Below are 21302 nucleotides of genomic sequence, written 5' to 3'. Positions count from 1 at the left end.
GAAGAGCAAAAAATCACAAATTAGAAGAACAATAAACAAGTCTTAATCGATCTTCTTTCAACAATGGCTTTCTAAGAAAAATAATAATTCAATAAGCAGCATTTAGTATGGTGTGCAAGAAAAATAACAAAAATAAATAAAAGACTTGATGGAGAAGCTTCAAGGGTTTCTGCCTGCTAAAAGTATAAAAGATGCTCGATGCATTTGTTACAGCGTTATCGACTGTCTATACCAAGGTCGAGTGGGTAAAAGGAAAGTTACATCCACCAAACAATAGCATCTAGTTTGAAAGCTGTCAAAGTTGAGAACAATTGGTGAGTTCGGCTTTCATAGCCTTCTATGAGATCTCAAGGAGTGCTACAACAGAACAGATGAAAAAGAAATAGGAATTCGACTACCTTAGAACTAATTATGAAAAAAATAAGGCAGAAAGTCAAGAGAAACATCATCATGAAATATAGCAGCCAATGTCAGCTAAAGGCTCCTTTCTCATGGCATCTTTTTCCTTCTCGAGTCAATAATGAACATTGATGTCAACTCACAGAGATATACACCTCGCAAAACTTCATTGTCTTTTACTCGGATACTCAGCTAGAACTTATGAAGCTCAGGCAAAATGATGACGATGAATAAAAGGAAGGAAAATGGAACAGGAAAAAACTTGGGAACTCCTTTCGAAAAGAAACTTTAACGGGCAGCCACCAGAACTAGATTTCAGGATAACAGCTTCTCGCAAGCCCTAACCATGGCTTCCTGGCCACTCAATACAGTCTGACCATTTGGGCTTGCTTTAACAACTTTTACCACAACATCAAATATTGTTGCCTGAAACCTGGAATCTTCAACCTTCTTGAGAATTTCCTCCACCACCTTGAAATCAACACCACCAGCAAGAACCAGTTTACTAACCACTTCACCAAAAAAGATAGGTGCTTTTGGTAAATCAATGCCGATGTCATCAAGAGTTGCAGCATAAAGCAAGCAACCTGTCCCCAAATCCCTAGGAGCAAAAATCTTCTCAACTATTAAATATTCCAAAAGCTTGACAACAAGTTCCACACATGAAGGACCCTTCTCCAGTGCCATATTTATGGCTTCCTTGACAACCTCTGGGTGGTATTCAGGGCTATTGAGTTCCGCTATGCATTGAAGTGCTTCATCTAGAAGGCGGATGTGAAAATACTCTTCCAGAAGAGCAACTGTTTTCTTATGCAGCTCATTAGGATTAAACTTTGAAGTCAACACTGGCTTATCTGGGATCAAAGGAGTCGGGACTTGGCCAACAGGCCTCAAGGGCAGCTTTTGTGATGTAGAACCTGTTGCGGCAGTGACGAGACCAGAAGGACGAGAGAGTGGACCGTTGCCCTGCAACAATGCACTAGTCACACCAGCTATCCGGCCACCACTACCTTGGGGTAATAATTTAGGGTTGATGGAGGATGACTTGGCCGCCAGAGGACCCTGCATACTTCTAGCATCACCCCTGGGCATAGACTTGCTCCGTTGAACTTCCCAATTGTCCCCATCTAGACCAGGCATCCCAGGCATTTTCCTCACTCCAGGCATCCCAGGCATCATTCCTCCTGTTCCAGGTCGACTAACTGGAAGACCACCAGGACTGACACTCCCTAGACTACCAGCATTGCGACTATTTCTGAGGCTTGCAGTTGCCCCAGGACGCAGCCCAAGATTCTTTTCTGCCTCACTATGGATTTCGGTGATCTTCTTGGCCTTTACCTGCAAAACCGGGTTAGGCAAACATATTAAAGAAAACCAATAGCATTGTGCAATTCTTTTTTAGATCAACCAAAATCAGTTTCTGCCCATTGATATCTCTCCTGAGGGCATGCAATAGAATATATCTTGTTTAGCAATTCTTGAATAAGATTTGTAAGCTTATAAAACTTCCTTAGTTTTAAAGAATGTTGTTCGCTTTACATGTATTAAAAGAATGGAATGCTAAACCTGCAACTGGAAATGGCTAGAAAGAGTTGGACAACTTACCTCTTCACGGCGAGGGACCCAGTTGTTGGCACGCATGTCAAGCACATCACGGACCATAAATCTTAGACGAGACACAAGTTGGGGATTGGTTGTCAGCTCTTTCAGGCGATTGAAATAGGCATCATTGAAACGCCGAGACTTGGGGCTCTCATCCAACTGCTTACCAATGGTGTTGAACAACTGGCAGATTGCTTCGACATTCTCCTCAGCAGGACAGGATTTGCTATCATGCCCCAGCAGCTCCTGCTTGCAAAGGGAGTGTGAGAATGTAAAGAGGCTCATAATTATCCACAGTAAACAGAAAAAGATTTACTACGCAGGAAACTTACCTGAACAATATGATGGACAATTTTTTCTGGGACCATCTTCTGCTTAAGCAGTTCACCAATAAGGCGAATGTTACCAAGAGTACGAAGTTTCACCATTCTCTCCTTATCCCTCCTTTCTATTTCCTGGTCAGGATCATTCAGCTTTCTTATCTCAGCCCTCAGATTGTCAGCACCTTCAAATGCTTCCTGGCAATTATTCAACAATATACGCTTGAAGGTAATCTCCCTCCCACCAACTTCTTCAGGGGGAAATGGAAGTAGCTTTTCATTGAGATCAAAGCAGAGTTGTGCATACATGGGGCAGAACGTTGGTTCAAAAACAGCTTTCTCAAATATGAGAGTAATGACATCCTGCAGCATTAGAGTGTCTATCAAGTTAAATTTGAAAGTAAACTCTACAAATGAACTCTCATAAGAATTTTTTTGTACACTAAAGCAAGGTAAGAACCTTTAGGATATCAGGTGTCGTAATTCCAGCATCAATTAACTGACCCTTGAGAATATCAAATTTCTCTGGTGTTAGCTTGTTCAATATACTACAAAAAATTCATAAAAAGAAATTTTAGTTGTGTTTATTTACGAAGCAAAACAAAAGGTAGGGAATGTTTCAGCAAAAAAAATACATAGAGTCAACAGTATTTGAGGTTTTACCCAAAAAAAAACTATAGCAAAACTCAAACCAGAAGTAAGCAATACATACAAGCACAGAAACTACAAAATAACTAATTGTCCATGGTCCACAGTTTACAATGCTAAACTAAAGAATGAGGTCAATTACCCTTTTACAGTTTTTAGGACTCGCTCTTTCTCACTAAGATTGCCTCTTCGAACAGACCATGGTACTTCAGCCTTGATTAGAGTGTTCTTCCCTGCCTGAAATTTTGCAATTAAAAGTACCAAATATTATTTATACAAACAAGAAAGGGGAGTTAAAGTGCATAAGCGACAAAAAAAGAGTGCTTAACAAGCCCACAGGCCTTTAACAAGAACAGAAGCAATGTCCCTCAAAAGAATATAAAAATGTAAAACAGTTTATAAGCCATGATCCTTACGCATTTCCAAAATCAAGCAAATAATTTCATTTCCAAACCATAAATATAGACACCCACATGGATCCTGTCTCTTTGTTTATTATTATGTCTCACAAGCCCCCAAGAGCCAAAAAATAATCAATATTCATTAAATTAGAAATATGCAAAACCTGTTTAAATAATGACACATGATTACAGAAAATCTTAATCTACACTAACAAACTAATGTAGCCCAAAGATTATAGACATACATGTTTGACACATCAGTCCAACGCTTATAAAAATGAGCTCACAGAACATGCAGCACTTGAATTGAGATCCCATGGTGAATTCTCTGAGGCCAATAGAAGCATACAAAATGTAATTTATTCTAAGAATACTATTTGACTATCAATCTCATTTAACTCATAGGTATAATGCTATAACCGAATAAGAAAACTATTTTGAGAAAATGTTAGAACCACTAATGAAAAATGCTCCTATACAACTGATCAAAACTACAACCATTCAATCTATCTTAGCAATTGTGAAAGATATTAAGTAGGTAGTGGCCCTTCATTAATGAAAAAAGCCCAATATTTATAAACATGAGCTCTGGTGCATATCAATTCACTTCTGGCAGCTGGCAGCTCATTGACACAAACATGTTGTCTCAAATGGATCATTTGTTCATCATCATTGAATTTGAAAAAAGTACCGGTACATAAAAGTCATACCATCAAAGAAAATGGATTTGGGGTCCTACATTATTCTTTCTAGTTTCTAGTTCAAAAGGTATAGGGTAAATATGACTGCATAGCTACTTCTGTAAAAATAAACAAGACAGGACACAATGCTGTACATAATTTGATTAGAGCCAATCATGAATTAGTACAGGAACTACGAGTCCTTAATTGTTACTGAAATACCAATTAATGCTCTGGAAGATCAAAATCAACAAATATGCTTCCTGCACAATTCCACTTTTGCTTGATAACAAGACATCTGAGACCTAAGGTAAATCTTAAGGATGCATAGAATATAAGGTAATAAAAACGAGTTTGCCAACCAATTTTGGGTCCTGTCCATGGACGATATCTCAACGAAAGGATGCAGAGAGTTAAGGCAGAAGCTTCTAGAAAGAGATGCTAACTTTAATATAATAAACAGAGGAACATAAATACAAATGAATCAGTATTTAACAACCAAGTACTGCAGTGAATAATGTGCAGATGTCTTCTCGATTTTCTGCTCTCGAAACAATAAAAAAAGCCATTTGACACACAAATTCAAACACGTACAAACATTATGTGTGTCATGGGTTCAGCAGGTAGGGTAGTTACGACGATGAGAAGAATAACAAATTTTGAATTAAGCTGGGGAAAACACAAGAAAACTATATAATTAGATCCATTTAAAGAACTGAAAGTTGGGGATGCACCACATGAATGACAAATGTCCTCGAATAAAGAAGAATTCAGAACATCAATGAAATATTAAGAAATCAAGAATAATGTTCATAGAAGTTATGAAGGGAATGCATGACAAACAATGGAGAAATTCCCAATTTGTACGATTGAATCAGTTGATCTTGATCGAGGAAATGGAAAAAAACTTGATCAACACAATTTGCCTTAACTTTATTAGCTTCAATATAAAAAAGAGACAATTCACCATACAACAACAGATTATCCAGAGAAGTAACCTATTAATTTAGGATGCAAGTTGTACAAGATAAGAGTAATGCAAAGAAAGAAGCAAGCCAGAAAGCACAAAACAAACATGACATACAAGCAAGCAAACAATCACTTTACCAGTCAGCATGAGAAATTAATAGAATTATAGCTTCCTGAACACTCGTCTACCTGGGTAGAAGAAACTTGGACTTTTGAAGAGAAGTGGCTGTTCAGTTGATCCTGCCTGTTTAATTGGTTTATTTCAACTCTTGAACTCGAGATATTTGATTCTTTGTTGTCAAGATTCTCATCTCTAAATGAAGACAACTGCCCTGATCGGTCACGCCAGTCACGATTGTCTTGTTCGTAATAATGGCTCTGTAATTGGCTTGGCAACTGAAGAACATATATAATATTAGATGATACATGCAGTAAGTTTAAGAAGCTTGAAATTAAAATATTAAAAATATCAAAACAGTGACCAAGAATAAAAATTGTCTAGAAGTAACAAGCAAGTAATAATTAGAAATTCATGTCTTTTTTATGAGGAAATAGGTGAAGGAGATCAAAATATCTGACATCAGTTAGAACCGCTCCAATGTACTCTTAAAAACTACATATTGATGGTTACATGCAAAATGTCTGCAATTCCATTCATAAACCTAGGATAACATACAATATTCTCGCTGTGGCCCCATGTCTGATCCTCGATGGATAAATCAGCCTCAATCTCCTGCTTGATTTTCAAAATATCTTCAGAAGTCTCAGCATGCTGTCAAGAAAAAATAAGTCAATGCAAAGGCAGATTTTTGAAATAAAAGTGATGAAAACACAACTGAGCTTACTCAAATGGAAGATTAACCAGCTAATGTGCTCATAGATTGGGTCTAATATAAGATAAGTCATTCCCTATTCATCATTATAGGCAGGATAGACACTCATTATAACACAAAAAGAAAACCTTTTCTCTGTGTGAATATCCACCTCATATGATCAACCTAGGAAATATTAAGCAGCATGTAAATTTATACAAACCTCACGGACTTGTAAAAGTTGGTCCTTTGTGTAACGAATGCGCTCACGGCTTTCAAACCTTGAATCCCCAGTCTGCCAGAAGATTTATACATTATAAAGAATCATAGTGGTAGCTACTCCAATAATTAAAATATAAAAGAAGTTATAAACAGAATTACTTTCTTGTGAACAACAAACTGTGACCCCAAGACAAGGCTTCATGCATATCAGTAATGAGCACAGCGAACATCAGAAATTGGCTTGAATAAAACCGCAACTATCTAGAGAAAAACAGTATCTGTATTCTTATTTCATGCATCTCAGGTCAAAATTGAGATTCAATCATTTCGAGAAAAGCTGATTCAAGTTACCGCTTCTTTCTGAATGCAAATAAACTGGTCAATACTTGCAATCTAATAAAACAGAATTACAGAAAGTTGTACTTGCAAATTTATGATTCCAATTTAAAAATTAAATTAAAAAAGAAATAATCAAAAGAAAAGGTACATCCTCAAAAGCTGTTTGCAATCATGATTAAACGCCAAAAGCGTCGATCACCTTTCACACTACTTAAGTGCAGGAAGCATTTCAGATGCTAAAGTTCCTGCCAGATTTAATCTTCTGTTGAGCTAAATGTTGTAATGAATCTCCATATATGAAAAACTGAGGAATTGTCTAAACACTGCAGATTTCCAACAAAGGCCCATTTTTTTCCACAGAAAATTCGCTCCAAGGTAAAAGAAACAAACCAGATCAACGTCTAACAAATCCCGTCAACCAAACATCGAATCCACCCAAAGAAATCAAGAACACCAACGACCACACGACATCAAAACCATGAACCGTACCCAAAGAAGAGAAACACTATATTAATAAGGGGCTTCCAATCGACCTTGAGCGACAAGGCGAGGCCCACACCGCCATGGGGCCGGAGGGCGGAAATATCAGACGAGCTCAGAGAGGCAGCAGCTCCTAAGGCACCGGTATCGAAACGGGTGGCGAGAAGTCTGCTGCCTCGGTTGCCGCCGCCGCCGCCGCCAGGTCTCAAGCTAATGACCGCCGGATCCGACTGCATACCTCGACAAATCACTCTCTGTGAGCGGGCGGTGCTACGGTCTCGATCGACGCCGAGAAGACCGAACGATGAGACAGAAGCGAAACGGCAACAGGAGCAGGAGAAGGATCTCGGGGAGAAGGCCCTTCGCGCTCTGCGGCGGAGAAGGGCGGAGAAGAGGGGGGCCAAAACGAAGGGGAGGATCGAAACCCTTATTATCCCAGGATGGCTTTGGGCGAGCAATATCGTAATTATATAAACATAGAGGGGTAGAGATCAACTTATCGAAGCGCATTGATGCCGCGGCGCGCCTTGGGCGTTTCCATCTCGGATGCGGTTTTTAAGTTGATTAGACTAAAATACCCTTAATTTTTCCGTCGAATAACTGATGCGAGCCATTATTGGTGACGTCACTGTTCACGTGCCGTTTCCGTGCTTGTTCCACGTGAGTATTTGCATGGGAACACATCAATATTTATTTATCTTATCAATAAATGTTCATGTTATGGAATAATTCTTTTTGTATTTTATCAATTAATTTTATATTATATAACCTATTTAATTAGTGCAAAAGATTTATTTTTGTCTGCTCAAGTAGTTCAGTTTACTTAATTATCAATGTAGAACAAGTGGCATAAAAAAATATTAATTCAATGAAAAGGGATATCTTAAATTCGTAATTAACACTAAAAGTTTAAACATATAGATAGAATTTATTTATTTATTTATTTTGTTTTTTTACATTGTCCCCTTCATTCACGATAAATGAGGTTTTTCTCTTTAGAAGCATGCATAGTGAAGATTTGAGAGGAGGACGTTTCACTATCATTTTTAATCTAAAAACTTAAAGAATATTTTTTTTTGTGTGTGTTGTTTTGGATTGCAAATAAATAATTTTGCCCATATACAATCTTCAAATCCTTATACTTAATTTTCTAAACCTAGAAGATAATCATGATTAATTATAGATTATCTCATGTAATTAATTATTTTAGCATATCAATTTCTATATTTTCAAATATTGTATTTGAAATCCCTATACTTACAAAAATAAAATATTTAACCTTTTTTTCTCCTTATATCGTTAAATCTGTTGACAAAAATATAACACGTATGGGTAAATCAAAGTAAGACAAAGTTAGCATATACTTAGTGATAAGTATTTTTATTAATATAGTTATCGGTATATATGATTAAATATTTCACTTTTATAAATATAGATATCATAGTGTAACTTTTGAAAATATAAAGGTTAGGATATTAAATATAATTAATTATAATAGATAATATATAATTAGCTTAGATAATCATAAGCTTATATTTAGATGAATATAATATTATTTATTTAATATTAATATTTTAAAAGTAATGGTTCGAACATATTTAGTTAATCTTGATCCTACTGTATTATACTTAGAAGAGATTGATATAATCTTAACTGTTTTCTAAGTGTTGTTATGCTTAGAAGAGAAAAGTAAATTTGATTAAATGGATAAAAAAATTCACTTGATAGCGTAAAACATCTATATCTTGTATAAATTAAACGATAAGAAGTCCTGTTCTACGTATTTCATTTTATTTTATTATGGTAATAATGTATATCGAGTAGAACAAGTCTCATTTTTATTATAAGTTAATCTCAATTAGTCATTTGATTATACATAGAAATGCTTATTTATATATAGCGTTTGTTTTCACAATCATCGTTAATGAATGAATAATCTCCACCGGCATCATTATTTATGATTCATCTATATATATCGATATTAATTTTCCAAACACTATTCACTTTTATCTCTTACCTCATTGAACATAATATTTGACATGTCCAACTCATTCATCAATGATCTTACTAATTCAATTCTTAATGTCTTCCTAATGATCATTGTTGAGTCGAGACTCCTCATTGCTTTATTTTACAGACACAAACCACTAAGCTGCTTTTTTTCTTTGATGAATAGATATAAATCTATTCATCAAATATCCGGATGAGGATTCGATTTGGAGGTTTACCCGACCCGAATTCTTTTGGATTCCAAGCGTAACTCCGTCTCGTTTGGATCTGAATATTTTCAAATTCTGCACGTAACCCCATACAAACCCATCAAGAATTCGGATTCGGAGTCGATTTGATTTGTCTCCATGAACAGCTCCATCCATAACTCCGTATCGTATTGTGGGCGTAACTCCTTTCGTGACCCGGCCAGGGATTCGGATTCGGATTTGGAGTTCGTTCGATTCGAATGTGATGGCTCAAATCATCCTACCGAGAGTTCGGATTCGGTCTCCGATTTGAATCTTCTCTCTTTTCAGATCAAATCGTCGCAAATATCCATCAGCGTGTATTTACTAAATCACCCTCGCGAACACTCATCTCCCGCGCTTCGCTTTTTATTTGTTTAAAGAAGCTCTCCTTTTTTGTCATTGCCCTCTCCGCGTTGGGCTCTGCAGAACTCCGAATCAAACAGACTCATCGCTCTCTTCCTCTGGAGCCCTAATCGTCGCCCGAACCGTACCAAATCCCTTCATCTCGTCGACGTCATGGAGTTCCGCCGTCGATCCGGCGAGGAGGATCAGCCGTCCGGCCTTCCCGCAAACCCCTTCTCCTTCTGCGCCGATGGACACATCAGGGAGCGACCGTTAAGAGGTACGGGGGTTGGATCCTCATGACTTGGCTCTTCGACGATTTTTGTTTCTGTTATCGTGTTCAAGAAGGTTCGATATGTTCCACATGCATCTATCGCTAGTGAGCTTCCTCGGCTTTTCCGGAGATCTCGCGAGGGCTAGAGAAGCGGCGCCGATATCGCTGATGAACCCTCTCCAGCGAGCGATCGAGAAGGAGCGGATCCGGGAGGAGATATTGAGGGAGATGACGGCAAGGAGGATCCTTGAGGAGGAGGTGAGGAGAGAACTGGAGGTGGAGCTGGCGACGGCAAGGGCTCATACGGAGAGGTTACGGGACCAGAAGAAATTTGCTTCTGTTGCTTCAGATCCGAAGCGTAGGGGCGAACATGGCCGATGTCTGCTGACGGTTCCACCTGAAGCTGGGTCTGATGAGGTTGGGACCCTTGGCGCTCCACCGATGATCACAGAGAAAAAGGATTCACAAATGCCCGCTCTGGATCTGGATCAGAACAGCAACAACTCTACATCTTATTCGGAGGTTGTTATCTGAAATCTTCCTCTTTGTTCACATACACTATGGTTCTTAATTGTTTATGAATCATCTTATTACTCGGGGTCATTGTCGAGTAAAATTTTTGCTCGTGATGCATATTTGGTAAAATGTTCTCAGGAGATAAGGTTTGTAGATTCCTCCGTTCTTTCAGTAACTATATAAGTTTTTTCCCCTCTCTTTTTGTCTTGTTAGGTTTGTGGGGCTTTCTTGATTTCATCTACAGCATTGGTCTTTAGCTATGCTTGCTTATGTTGCTTACTTTTAGAGTTGACATGTTTACTACATTCCACTTATGTAAATCTATTTACAAGATGCATTCTCAGTATTATGCAGTAAGTGAACTGCCTTTTTAGATAATAGGACTTGGATGCCATTAACTCAAGTTGTTCTAGTTTGCATTCAGGACACAGTTTCAGAAATTCACATCATAATTATTTTTATGATTTTGTTTGGACTAGCTGGATTACTGCCATCTTTATTCCTTCAGTATACTTTTTCTGTAATAAATGCATGCAGCCGAGATATAAGGAATTATTTGTACTAATTACGCAAGTGACAAACATCTTGTGCTCTGTTGTTGTAACATTCTCGCTGACAACTTTCAGCCTAGAATAAGTTAGTGAGCCTCTGAACACTCTAGTGCTTAAATTCACTCTTTTAGCCTAGAATAAGTTATGTACTTCCTTGTTGCTTTATATTCTTTATACTTTTAAATATTGCCGCTTGCTCAAATCTGCTCTGACATCCATATTTGCTTCTAACAATTAAGGCCTTAAACAGTAAAAGCAAGTTAAAATTTCATTATGGTAGGCCTTCATCACATAAATATGTAATTATTCTAATTTGGAAGATCATTATGTTTGAAGAAAAAAAAACAAAAAAAAGCAATGCATGTTAGATGTACAAAGGAATAATGTTTTTGTTCCAAAATTTTTATGTTAAATATATCTATAGATAGGATAAGTTTGTTGTTGTAAAACAGTATGTACGATTATTTGACATGAATTAGTGAAAGTTAACCTTTTCTTTGGGCCTATTATCTACTTGTCTCTCCTTGATACGATATCTGCTGTTGATCATTTTCCATAGGCTAGGAAGAAGTTAAGTTGTACGATCAACTATCATATGATGAAACATGATAACAATAAAAATGTGATAGCAAGTGATTGTGCTGGAGATATTAGAGCGAAGGAGAGAAGGTCAAGCAAGAGCTAACTAGCCTATAAATGTGAAAGGACACTAAACTTAAATTGACATATCTAATTGCCATGTCATATATCTTTTTGTACACTATCCTATGTAAACATACTTTTGGCATAAGATGTTAATTGATATCGTTATTCTTTAGAGAAAAGCCAAGTGTGGTGGATGTAAAAGTACCAATGAAATCAGATTAACAACAATATCTGAAAAGAAAAAGGCAGATGTGCCATGACTTAGAAGAATGCATCCAATAGTGGGTCTTGGTATAACAAGACTTCAGTTGATTCCTATGCCAACACAAAGTTGGCATAGGAAATAACAGTTGACGCTAGCATTTTGGATCTTAGATTAAGTTACATGTAGCTGTTATGATACTCACATTTTGGAATTTCAGTAAGGTGAGTGGATATATAGATATAGATGGGTGAGCATTCATAGAAGTACATGAGGTGTAAATTTTGCTGGTTGTTTATTTGACTAAATTATGCGAATAAGAAAAGGCAGGTTGATGTTAAAGCATATACATTTTTGGATATGGATGACAAATGATGTCAATGAATTAGAAACTTTAGTCCTCTAGTAGGGGGATTTTTTCCACTCGTTTAACCTGGATAGCAGATTGCCACATATGCTGCAATCGTTTGGCCTTTGTTTGTAACAACACATGACCAAGCCCGTTCTCGACTTGTGCCAACTGGCTTGGCCCCCATATTTAGTGTGCTTGTTAAGTACCTGTGTGCCCGAAGAGATGGTCATTGCCCAGGTAAGAAATGAAGATAATGCTATTATTGTTTTTGTTCTTTCTGTTAAAATTCATTTAGAACTCCAACTCTGGGTGTGACCGGAAAGTATTGCAATGGTCTAGTTCTGTTTGAAGAACATTTCATCTTTCATCTGCAATTTCTTCTTTACTTGGATTTGTAAATATTTATAAAAATGCCCAATGTTCCATGGTTACCACATCCGGCACAAAACTTGTGTCATCTAAACATTTCACATCTAAGGTGATATCGATCATCAGTAAAGCACAAAACTGTTCTTAATTTTTGGTGTAGGTCCAACCATCAGATGATATGATCAGTGAAAAAAAGAGGAAGGTTGCAGCAAATGCAACACCCAATAAGGCCCCAAGGCTAGCCAGCAAGGACTGGGGTTGTGCTCTCTGTCGGGTTACAGCAACTGGTGAAATGGCTTTGAACGAGCATCTCCAAGGGAAGAGACACAAAGCCAAAGTAGCAGCACTTCAGGCCGTGAAAACAGGGGCTAAGATGAAAGGTGGGAACACCTGTTCTCAACCAGATATGGATGTTGCTAATGAGGAGGGCAGTCCGAACAATGAACCAAAAATTGTGAATATTGCAGTTGATGGGAAAATGCACCAGGTGTTGCAGAAAGGGACCTTCCTTTGGTGCGAACACTGCAATGTGAAATGCAACAGCCACATCATGATGACCACCCATCTCAGCGGGAAGAAACACAGGGCACCGATGAAGTTGCTGGCGAAGGCTTCCAGTTTAGCAGGGGCCACCATTCAAACATATGACAGGGAGATCAAAGAGGAGGCTGCTAAGAAAGACAATGTGGAGATTGAAAAGGAGAGCATTGTAAAGAAGGAAAAGGAAGACGATCAACTGCCCAACATTACAGAGACAGCAGCTACTGGGGAAGAAGGTAAAGCAGCTAACTCTTAGTGTAGCACTTACGTTACTGGTGCATCTATGCTATGGTTAATGCTTAGGTTTGTATCAGTAGGTGACGAGCAGGCGAAGGATCGACCAGCCAGCATCACAGGGACAGCAGCAACTGGGGGAGGTAAAGCAGCTAGCTGTTAGTGTAACACTCGAGAAACTGGTGCACCTATATGCTTTAGTTATTGCTTAAGTTTCTATTAGAAGGTAATGAGCACGGATCATGCCGAATGGTTATGCTGATATCTAGTGGACCAACTTAACTTTTGCTAATAAATGGTACATCTTCCTGGGTGTTTTCAAGTTGATGTTAATCTTGATCTGCCAAATGAGCTTTCAGTTTTGTGATTGTGGGTTGAATAGATGATAAAGATAAATCAATTGTTCCTAGGAGGCTAGTGATAAAGAGATCATGTCATCACTCCTGCAGATTGATATAATATGTAACAAGACTCATATGTACATGTAAGTTTATAGACAACGTATCAACGTATGGACGATGGCATCCTCTCTGACTGGTTCTTATAATTACTTGATAGTTGGCTGGCCGGAGGAAGCTTTTCCATGTAATCTTGATGGAACCGATGCTTTGTCCCTATGGAACGGAAAGACGAGAAGGTGTTCATCAGGATGAATCTACACAGACAAAAAGAAATTGCAAGTAAAATAGCAACAAAACATTCGCTGCAGGAGAAGGAAATTAGTCAGATGATTTTAGGCACATGACGACCTTAAAAAATAAAAATAGATATGAAATATGTCACTGGATCTTCTCGCTTTCATAAAGAAGAGGCTTGAATCGGAAAAGGAAGATGGCATTTAGCATCACGACGATCACTCATCACTACCCCATCATTGGTTGGGCTATCGAATATTTTTCAAGAGGAATCAAATAAATAGCGAAACCCCAAATAATTCGATATTATCTGTCGTTGGGATTAGTTAGTTACAAAGGTAATAATGGTAAATGCATCAGACTAATCGAGTTATGCAGTGCGGACTGACTCTTTTTATTTCTGTATATGATGCATAATTCTTTTCGCATCGGTGGAGCGGCTGCCTGTAAACTTATGCTTAGATGGATTGATTAATGTTGCAGGCGAAGAAAAGTGTAAAAAATATAAGTTACGATCATCTTTTAAGTTTTAAAATTGAATGACATTGATGGTGAACACCTCTACACCATTAAGTGGTTGGAGAATCTGCCCATTCCACGACATCTTGGCAAAACCTGAAATTAATCCCCAGTGTTCATTCTTCTCTTTTAACAGCCGTTCCCACCGCTGGGCTTTGAGAATCAAACGCGCCAAGAAACCCGCTCCATGACAGATGTCAGTCACAGAGACACACAGAGAGAGAGAGAGAGAGAGAGAGAGAGAGAGAGAGAGAGAGTATAGCTCCTCCGACGAGATGCTGCACGAGCGACACAAGATGTCGTACAGCCCCGTCGCCGGCCGGCCTCATCGTCATCGTCATCGTCACCGCCATCGCTATTCGACGCTCTTTTACGAGTCCAAGCCCTCCGACGTCAGCCCGGCGACGGTCACCCACCATGATGATGGCAGCCGATCATTATAAGTTCGATAGAGCTAATTATACATTTAGTATATTAATTCTTAGATATAAAAAAATTATATTAAAATTTTTATGATTATGAAAATAAGGGAATTAACTTCATTTACCCTAACGTTGTAGGTTTTATCGACGGAAACATGAAAACATGAGACAAAAATATAATTTTAATATTTTAATTAAACTTTCGATGGTCACAAACAATAACATCACTAAGCGTCGTGAGTGTTTGTTGTGGATGAGAAGAGAGAGCGACGATTAGAGATGATACAAAGAAAAAAAATAAAGAGGATGACGACATAGATATGAACACTCAATGTAAGGAAGGATAGCATTGCTCTACATTTGCGTCGACGTCAACATAGATAGAGAGTAACGAAAGGACCGCTCAACATCTACAGTGATGTAGATGAAGAACGACACTATCCTTTCCCGCAATGTTATTGGGGTCAACACAGATACAGAGCGTCGACATCGTTCTTTTCCTCCTCTCCCTTTGCCTCACTTTTTATCATCGTTCTCTTTCCTCATCCACAATAGACACTCACGATCATAGTGGCGTTGTCGTCCGTCACTACTGAAACATAATTGAGATGCTAAAATTATCTTTTTGTTCATCAATATAACTTGGTAAAACAGATGATGTTATGGTAAATAAAGTTATATGTTTTACTTTCATAACTATAAATATTTCAATATAAATTTTTTAAATCTAAAGACCAAAATGTTAAAGAAATAAAACTAATATAATTACTCCTACCTAATATGATTGATAAAAAACACTATGGATGAGTACCTGTCATGAGTTAAATCAATATGTTAAATTGGACACCAAATGCAATTCAAAAGATTAAATTACTAAATTACAGATCAAATTTAATATACACCATCAACTTCTTTTTTTGTTTTTGTTTATTTCATCTAATTCAATTGCAAGAAATTTGATTTCTTTCTGCTACAACAATATTGACCTCATGAATCATTGCAACCTTCCCATTTCTTCTGCAACAATTTGTTTCTTTCAATATTAATTTCGAATTTTTTCTTATGTTCACGAGTGAGTCGATAATTTCTTCTTATTTGCAAAGATAATTGAAACCAAGCTTGATCTATCATCTTTTACTGAACTGAAGTCAATAATCTCTTCCTCAACCTATTTCTTTTAATTTTTGGCTCACTTTTTTTTTTTTTTTGTGAACTTGACTCTAATATCATGTTGAGGAATTTAAATCAACGAATCAATCAACAACAACATACATGAAATCAGAAATCAACATAACTCAAAAACTTAAATTAATAAGATGTGGACAAAACACAATACATGTTATCCCTTTTTTGTTCCTCTTTCAATTTTCATCTCATACATGGGTTGGAAGATGTCTCTGATAAAATAAAGCATAATGTTTATTCCAACATATTATGATATATTAGTTTGGTATAATCTTTTTGCCAACAATTGTGGGTAATAATCACTGTGATAACTCATTCAATTCCGACATCTCTCTGTGTTAGTCCAAATAATAGAAACCTCCATTGCAAGTCTCCAATCCCCACAAGCAAGCTCAATAGGAACTAAGAAGAAGAAGAAAACTGTCTACTGAACTGTGTTTTATGCTTGACAAGTCCTTCCTATTGCAAGTCTCCTATTCACTGCATGGTGTTCTCCATTGACCACCAAAAAGTAGAATTTATGATAGACTCATGCCTGATTCACCAACCATTTTGTTCCCACTATTACTACACCCCTTACAAATGCCTGTCTGAAACACTCGAGAATACTGTCTCTGATGGGATTGATTGATATCAGGAATTCAACTCAGAGAATTCTTTCTATTTTTTTCCCTTTTCTTGGTGGTATTGCTGCTATTATGTCTCCCCTGTGTTGAATAGAAAAAAAAGGAGAGAGAATGGACACTTGATTGAATGATAGATTTCAAGAAAAGACTAGGACAAAGACAAGGTCAAGGAATCATTTAGGTATTCCCACTTCTTAAATAGTACCAAGAACCATCTTGAAATGCTAATCCAAGTCAAAGACATCGACCATGTACACCAACCAAGCCACCAGCAAGTGTGTTTGGTTTGCCATCATAAGTACTCGTGCCAAATCTTTTCTTACCAAAGTAGAAGACAGGAATTTATTGAACCGAACACCACTAAGGAGCAAAGCATCAATCAGAGGTAGTTCTTCCTTGACTGATGAATCAACAAGAAGACAAGATACTGGTTGTTGTGTGACAAGACAAGATCTAATGAACAAGGAAAATGAATAAGGTATAATGCATTCATCACAACTATTCCTTGTAGCAAACTGGAATGAGCTTACTTTCCAATAGAGAGATCTTACCTTGTAATTTGGAAGTATTTCATAAACACATGCATGCAGAAGAAGCATAGTCAGTAAAGACAAAACAGTTCTTTTCCGACATAAAAATATAAACAAGTATCCATGTCATCAGGGATTTCAAGATCATTGTTGTCACTGGTGCACATAGTATTTCAACTAAAAACATCAACTTGTAGAGGCTTTATCTCTAAAATTTATCCACGGGTGGGTTGATATTGATTGCTTGGAGGCTATCTAATTGACTAATTATAATAGATGGTGGATAGTCAATTCTCCCACTTGGATGCCAAGAGGCCCAGAGTTTAAGATATGAGTGGAAGATTCAACAAAATTTGCTCATTGGCTTGCTTTGTGGAGTATGACATGCTATGGGCCCAGTAGATTGATTGATTATTACTACTTGGAAGAATAACTTATCATAGTTGACAAACTTGGGGTTTTAGTCAACATTTTAATTCATTAACTGATACAAAGAAAAATCATGCTTGAAAAAAAAAAAAACCTAAAGTTTTGACAACATAGAACAGTGAATATATATATATATATATATATATATATATATATATATATATATATATGTACATATTAATTTTTTTCACTTCATATTTATTTCTATTATATTAAGAATTCGCTCGCAAAGTCCAGATGACTTGAATGCATAAACAATGCCTTAATTATGCTGAGCAAGCTCTGATTCATTTTTCATTATTATTCATGATAAGAATTGACATCCCATGTGTTGATAAAGACATCTGCCAAGCCAAAAAAAAAAAAACAGTTGCAATCTTCACTAGTCAGGGACAAGTCAGTGGTTGTCATTTGAGGTTAAAAGAGCAATATGTATCATTGACAAGGGAACAGAGGGTTATATTGAAGGTTGCTTTTCTAGTAGCTTTAAGGGACAGTACCTAATTTGTCATAGATGAAAGGATTGTCCAATGTAGAGATACATGAAGTAGTTCATAGAAGGTTAATAGAGAATGTGACCCGAGTGTGATAGCATGCCCTTTGTTCAGATGATGTAGTGGAGACAGCAGAAAACAAGTGAGAAAAGAGAAGAGCAAAGACCTGAAATCTGAATCGAAGTTGGAAGTGTTGAACAATTCAATGCTAAATTGTGGCAGGCTCAATGTCCTTCAGAAGACCAACAATCTGCTGCATGGATGGCCTCTTCGATGGCGAGTCAGCTGTACATAGATAGGCAATTCTTAGTGCTTCCTCCATTTGTTTCTCCGGTCCCGTTTCACGAATCTTTGGATCAACTAATCTTGTGAGCTCGTTTCTTCTAACCAAAGCCCTCGCCCAACCGACTAAAGTGGTCTCTTTGTCTCCAGCATATTCATCTCCAATTGGTTTTTTCCCTGTAAGAAGCTCAAACAGCACCACCCCAAACCCATAAACATCGGATTTCGTTGTTGCAGATGCATTTTCTGGCTCAGAGAACTCTGGAGGAGCATAACCTGGTGATCCTTGAGACAATTCACCCTCCATGCTAGCCCCAACTAAACATGATAGTCCAAAGTCAGCTAACCTAGGCTCCAGTGCCGAGTCAAGATAGATGCTACTTGCCTTCACATCTCTGTGAACTATCTGGGGAGAACATCCATGATGGAGAAATGCCAATGCCCTTGCAGTACCTAATGCAATATTGTGTCGGAATCTCCAAGTAGTCATCCCTTCCGTCGTGATGCTTTGCGCATCGGCATTATCTTGCTCCCATGTATCACTAGTCCAATCTTCAGTTGACTGCACACCCAGTGGTAGATCATGAAGTAGATTCTGTAGGTTTCCATTATCCATGTAATCATATATAGCAATCCTTTGATCCCCGGCTAAGCAGTAACCAGCTAAGGGCACTAAATTGGGGTGCTTGATCTGGCCTAGCCGCTCAAGCTCTTTGGCAGCTTCCTGGTCTGTCACTGCTGATCCATGAACCAAGACCTTCACAGCAACATTGATTCCTCCAGGTAGAAATCCTTGATAGACTGGTCCAAACTTTCCCTCTGCCAACAAGGTTCCTTGATCAAAATGGGAGGTTGCACTCAAGAGGTCAGCAAAGGTAAAGTTCAGTAATGGCTTCGCGAAGATGATAACAGGCACCGAAGTAGCAAGCTTGACATCGGCAACCCAAGTAGTCGAATCGGTCTGGAAGCGGAAGGGGCCGGAGACATTTTGCTCCTCTTTGAACAACGGTTGCTTAATTGCCCAGGATTTCCCCCTCCTTCGCCATGCAACGGCAAGGCAGATGAGCCCTGCAAACAAAAAGAACACCGAGAAAGCTATGGCCAGTCCTAGCTTGAGAGCCCTGCGTTTGCTACCCTTGGATCCAACACCATCTGGATTGACTGCAATGGGGCAGTCACTTTGTGACCCAATGAATGACGAAATGAGTGTTTCCGGCGAAAATTTCTCGGCACAGTAAGTGAGATTGTTGTAGGAGAAGTTGAACCTTTCGATACTGGATAGCTTCTGTTGCAAGGACTCTGGGATTTTACCTGTGAGATTGTTCACTGAAAGGTCTATCACTTGCAGGTTCCCAGTGCTTAGCTCAGGGATCTTGCCAGTGATATGATTCTGCGAAACATCAAACACCTTCAGGTCATGCAATTGAGAGATCCCAGGTGGAATTTGGCCGGTGAGATTGGTCTTGGACAAGTTGAGATACTGTAGGGCAGAAGGCATTTCTATGTGAAGGAATTCTTGGCTGGAGAACTTGTTGAATGCAAGATTGAGATGCTTTAGTGACCTCAAATCCCTCAGACCGGAGAAGAACTCTCCGGTGAGCTCGTTCATCGACACGTCAAGGTAAACCAGAGAAGACCAAGTGGAGATGGAGCTGGTGTTCACCTGGGAGATGAGGCCATGGAACTGGTTATTGCTAAGGTCGATGACCTGCAACGGGCCTCGGATTCCCCCGAGATCCAAGTCCCGGAGAAGATTGCCAGAGAGATTGAGATAGGTGATCGAATTCAACCCGGATAAATCTGGCATCTTTCCGCTGATCTCGTTTTCTGAGAGATCCAAGGTGCTTAGGTTTGCGAAAGTGGCGCCAAATCCATCGGGGACGCTCCCGCTCAACCTGTTGCTGGAAAGATCAACTGCAACCAGGGAGACGCATCCGAGAATGGCGTTCGGAATGCTCGACTCCAACGAGTTCTTGCTGAGATTGAGGACCCGCAGGCTCGACAGTGAGCGGACCTCGCTCGGGATCTCCCCTGAGAACCGGTTGCGCGAAAGGTCGAGGCTTTCCATCCGCTTGAAGTTGCCGATGTTGGTCGGAAGCGGCCCCGCGATCTCGTTCGAGGAGAGGTTGAGGCTTCTGAGGGAACCACTCAATTCCCCGAAGTCTGAAGGAAGAGCAGTGATGTTGTTGTCGCCGAGATCCAAGACTCGGAGTACGCTGAGCTTTCCGATAGTGATTTCCGGGATCGGGCCGGCGAACCCGAAGCCGGGAGCCACCAAGCTGACGACTCTCTCGGTCTGGCCATCGCAGGAGACCCCACTCCATGAGCAAACCTGGGAGGAGTTGCCATTGGTGGAGGAGGGCGCCACCCCCATCCGCCGGAAGAACTCAGAGACGAAGGCGGCGTCTGTGTTCGGCTGCTGCGACGCCAAGCACCTCAGCAGAAGAGTTATCGAGAGGTAGAAGGCAAAGAACCCGACGCCCATTAGGTGCGAAGGATTAAGAACCAACGAAGAGCAAGCAAACAAGAGATGGGTTGCTTTTCGGTCATGAAAAGATGCTGTTCTTCATCTCCTCCCTTCCTCCTGCTCTGCATCCACCATCTCTGCAACACTTCAATGGTTCAGAAAACGAAGTAACAGGAAAGGAGACGCAACTTAAAGAGATGATTAGGGTAGACGGGCACCTTTAGGCATCAAAAGGTTCCAATTTTTGAAGCACCTTCGAGGTGCCAAGCCCCACCATTCGCGCCTCTGAGCTTGGAACGAAAAAGGAGCTTTCTTTGTTCTTTTGAGCAGTGTGTGGGAGCTCAAGATTGTCTTGACATGGAGGCTAATGCAAAAGACACAGTGTCATGAAGTTGCACACCTTTGGCCTGTGAAGGGCACAACAAAGCTGGTCACTCACAGGGAGGGAGGGAGACAGAGTAAATTGAGGAGGTGGAATTAAAGGTGATGGTAATGGAGGAATTTATTGGTTCAGTTGGAGAGTCACAGCTACCACTGGAAATATGTTTGGAGCACTAACTAGGCATTCAATGGTCA

At 39.0% G+C, this 21302-nt stretch overlaps 3 protein-coding genes across 6 annotated transcripts; 1 reads left to right on the top strand and 2 right to left on the bottom strand.

The window, feature by feature from the left end:
* Positions 1–470: 470 nt before the first annotated feature.
* Positions 471–7292, bottom strand: LOC135639062 (eukaryotic translation initiation factor-like). The gene is made up of 9 exons (XM_065152829.1): positions 6926–7292; positions 6055–6126; positions 5696–5791; positions 5209–5415; positions 3112–3206; positions 2782–2869; positions 2334–2684; positions 2005–2247; positions 471–1737 (listed from the first exon to the last, which is right to left on the bottom strand). Exons 1-9 carry the CDS (start codon positions 7106–7108, stop codon positions 715–717), a joined length of 2358 nt encoding a protein of 785 aa, XP_065008901.1. The 5' UTR covers positions 7109–7292; the 3' UTR covers positions 471–714.
* Positions 7293–9519: 2227 nt separating this feature from the next.
* Positions 9520–13459, top strand: LOC135638866 (uncharacterized). Of its 4 annotated transcripts, none has more exons than XM_065152581.1 (5): positions 9520–9734; positions 9835–10250; positions 12524–12743; positions 12831–13139; positions 13221–13459. In XM_065152581.1, exons 1-5 carry the CDS (start codon positions 9629–9631, stop codon positions 13298–13300), a joined length of 1131 nt encoding a protein of 376 aa, XP_065008653.1. In that variant the 5' UTR covers positions 9520–9628; the 3' UTR covers positions 13301–13459. The 4 variants fall into 4 exon arrangements, with proteins under 4 accessions (XP_065008653.1, XP_065008600.1, XP_065008531.1 ...); XM_065152528.1 differs by having other exon boundaries at positions 13218–13459; XM_065152459.1 differs by having other exon boundaries at positions 12524–13139.
* Positions 13460–17893: 4434 nt separating this feature from the next.
* On the bottom strand, positions 17894–21302 carry LOC135638714 (probable LRR receptor-like serine/threonine-protein kinase At2g24230). Its single transcript, XM_065152051.1, has 2 exons — positions 20945–21302; positions 17894–20863 (listed from the first exon to the last, which is right to left on the bottom strand). Exon 2 carries the CDS (start codon positions 20742–20744, stop codon positions 18186–18188), a length of 2559 nt encoding a protein of 852 aa, XP_065008123.1. The 5' UTR covers positions 20745–20863; positions 20945–21302; the 3' UTR covers positions 17894–18185.

This window comes from Musa acuminata, chromosome BXJ1-1 (genome assembly GCF_036884655.1).
Source record: "Musa acuminata AAA Group cultivar baxijiao chromosome BXJ1-1, Cavendish_Baxijiao_AAA, whole genome shotgun sequence".
NCBI classification, from domain to species: domain Eukaryota; kingdom Viridiplantae; phylum Streptophyta; class Magnoliopsida; order Zingiberales; family Musaceae; genus Musa; species Musa acuminata.
The sequence above is the reverse complement of the archived record's forward strand: the minus strand, read 5'-3'. Positions and strand labels throughout refer to the sequence as shown.

What these genes read in the sequence shown, in the direction of transcription:
- LOC135639062 (XM_065152829.1), bottom strand. Translation starts at nt 7,108, where the DNA reads ATGCAGTCGGATCCGGCGGTCATTAGCTTGAGACCTGGCGGCGGCGGC. An exon ending in CGACACCTGATATCCTAAAG is followed by an intron (nt 2,685 to 2,781) that starts GTTCTTACCTTG and finishes CTAATGCTGCAG; the next exon opens with GATGTCATTACTCTCATATT. An exon ending in GGGTCCCTCGCCGTGAAGAG is followed by an intron (nt 1,738 to 2,004) that starts GTAAGTTGTCCA and finishes CCGGTTTTGCAG; the next exon opens with GTAAAGGCCAAGAAGATCAC.
- LOC135638866 (XM_065152396.1), top strand. Translation starts at nt 9,629, where the DNA reads ATGGAGTTCCGCCGTCGATCCGGCGAGGAGGATCAGCCGTCCGGCCTT. An exon ending in CAGGGAGCGACCGTTAAGAG is followed by an intron (nt 9,735 to 9,834) that starts GTACGGGGGTTG and finishes ATCTATCGCTAG; the next exon opens with TGAGCTTCCTCGGCTTTTCC. An exon ending in ACTCTACATCTTATTCGGAG is followed by an intron (nt 10,251 to 12,523) that starts GTTGTTATCTGA and finishes TTTTTGGTGTAG; the next exon opens with GTCCAACCATCAGATGATAT.
- LOC135638714 (XM_065152051.1), bottom strand. Translation starts at nt 20,744, where the DNA reads ATGGGCGTCGGGTTCTTTGCCTTCTACCTCTCGATAACTCTTCTGCTG.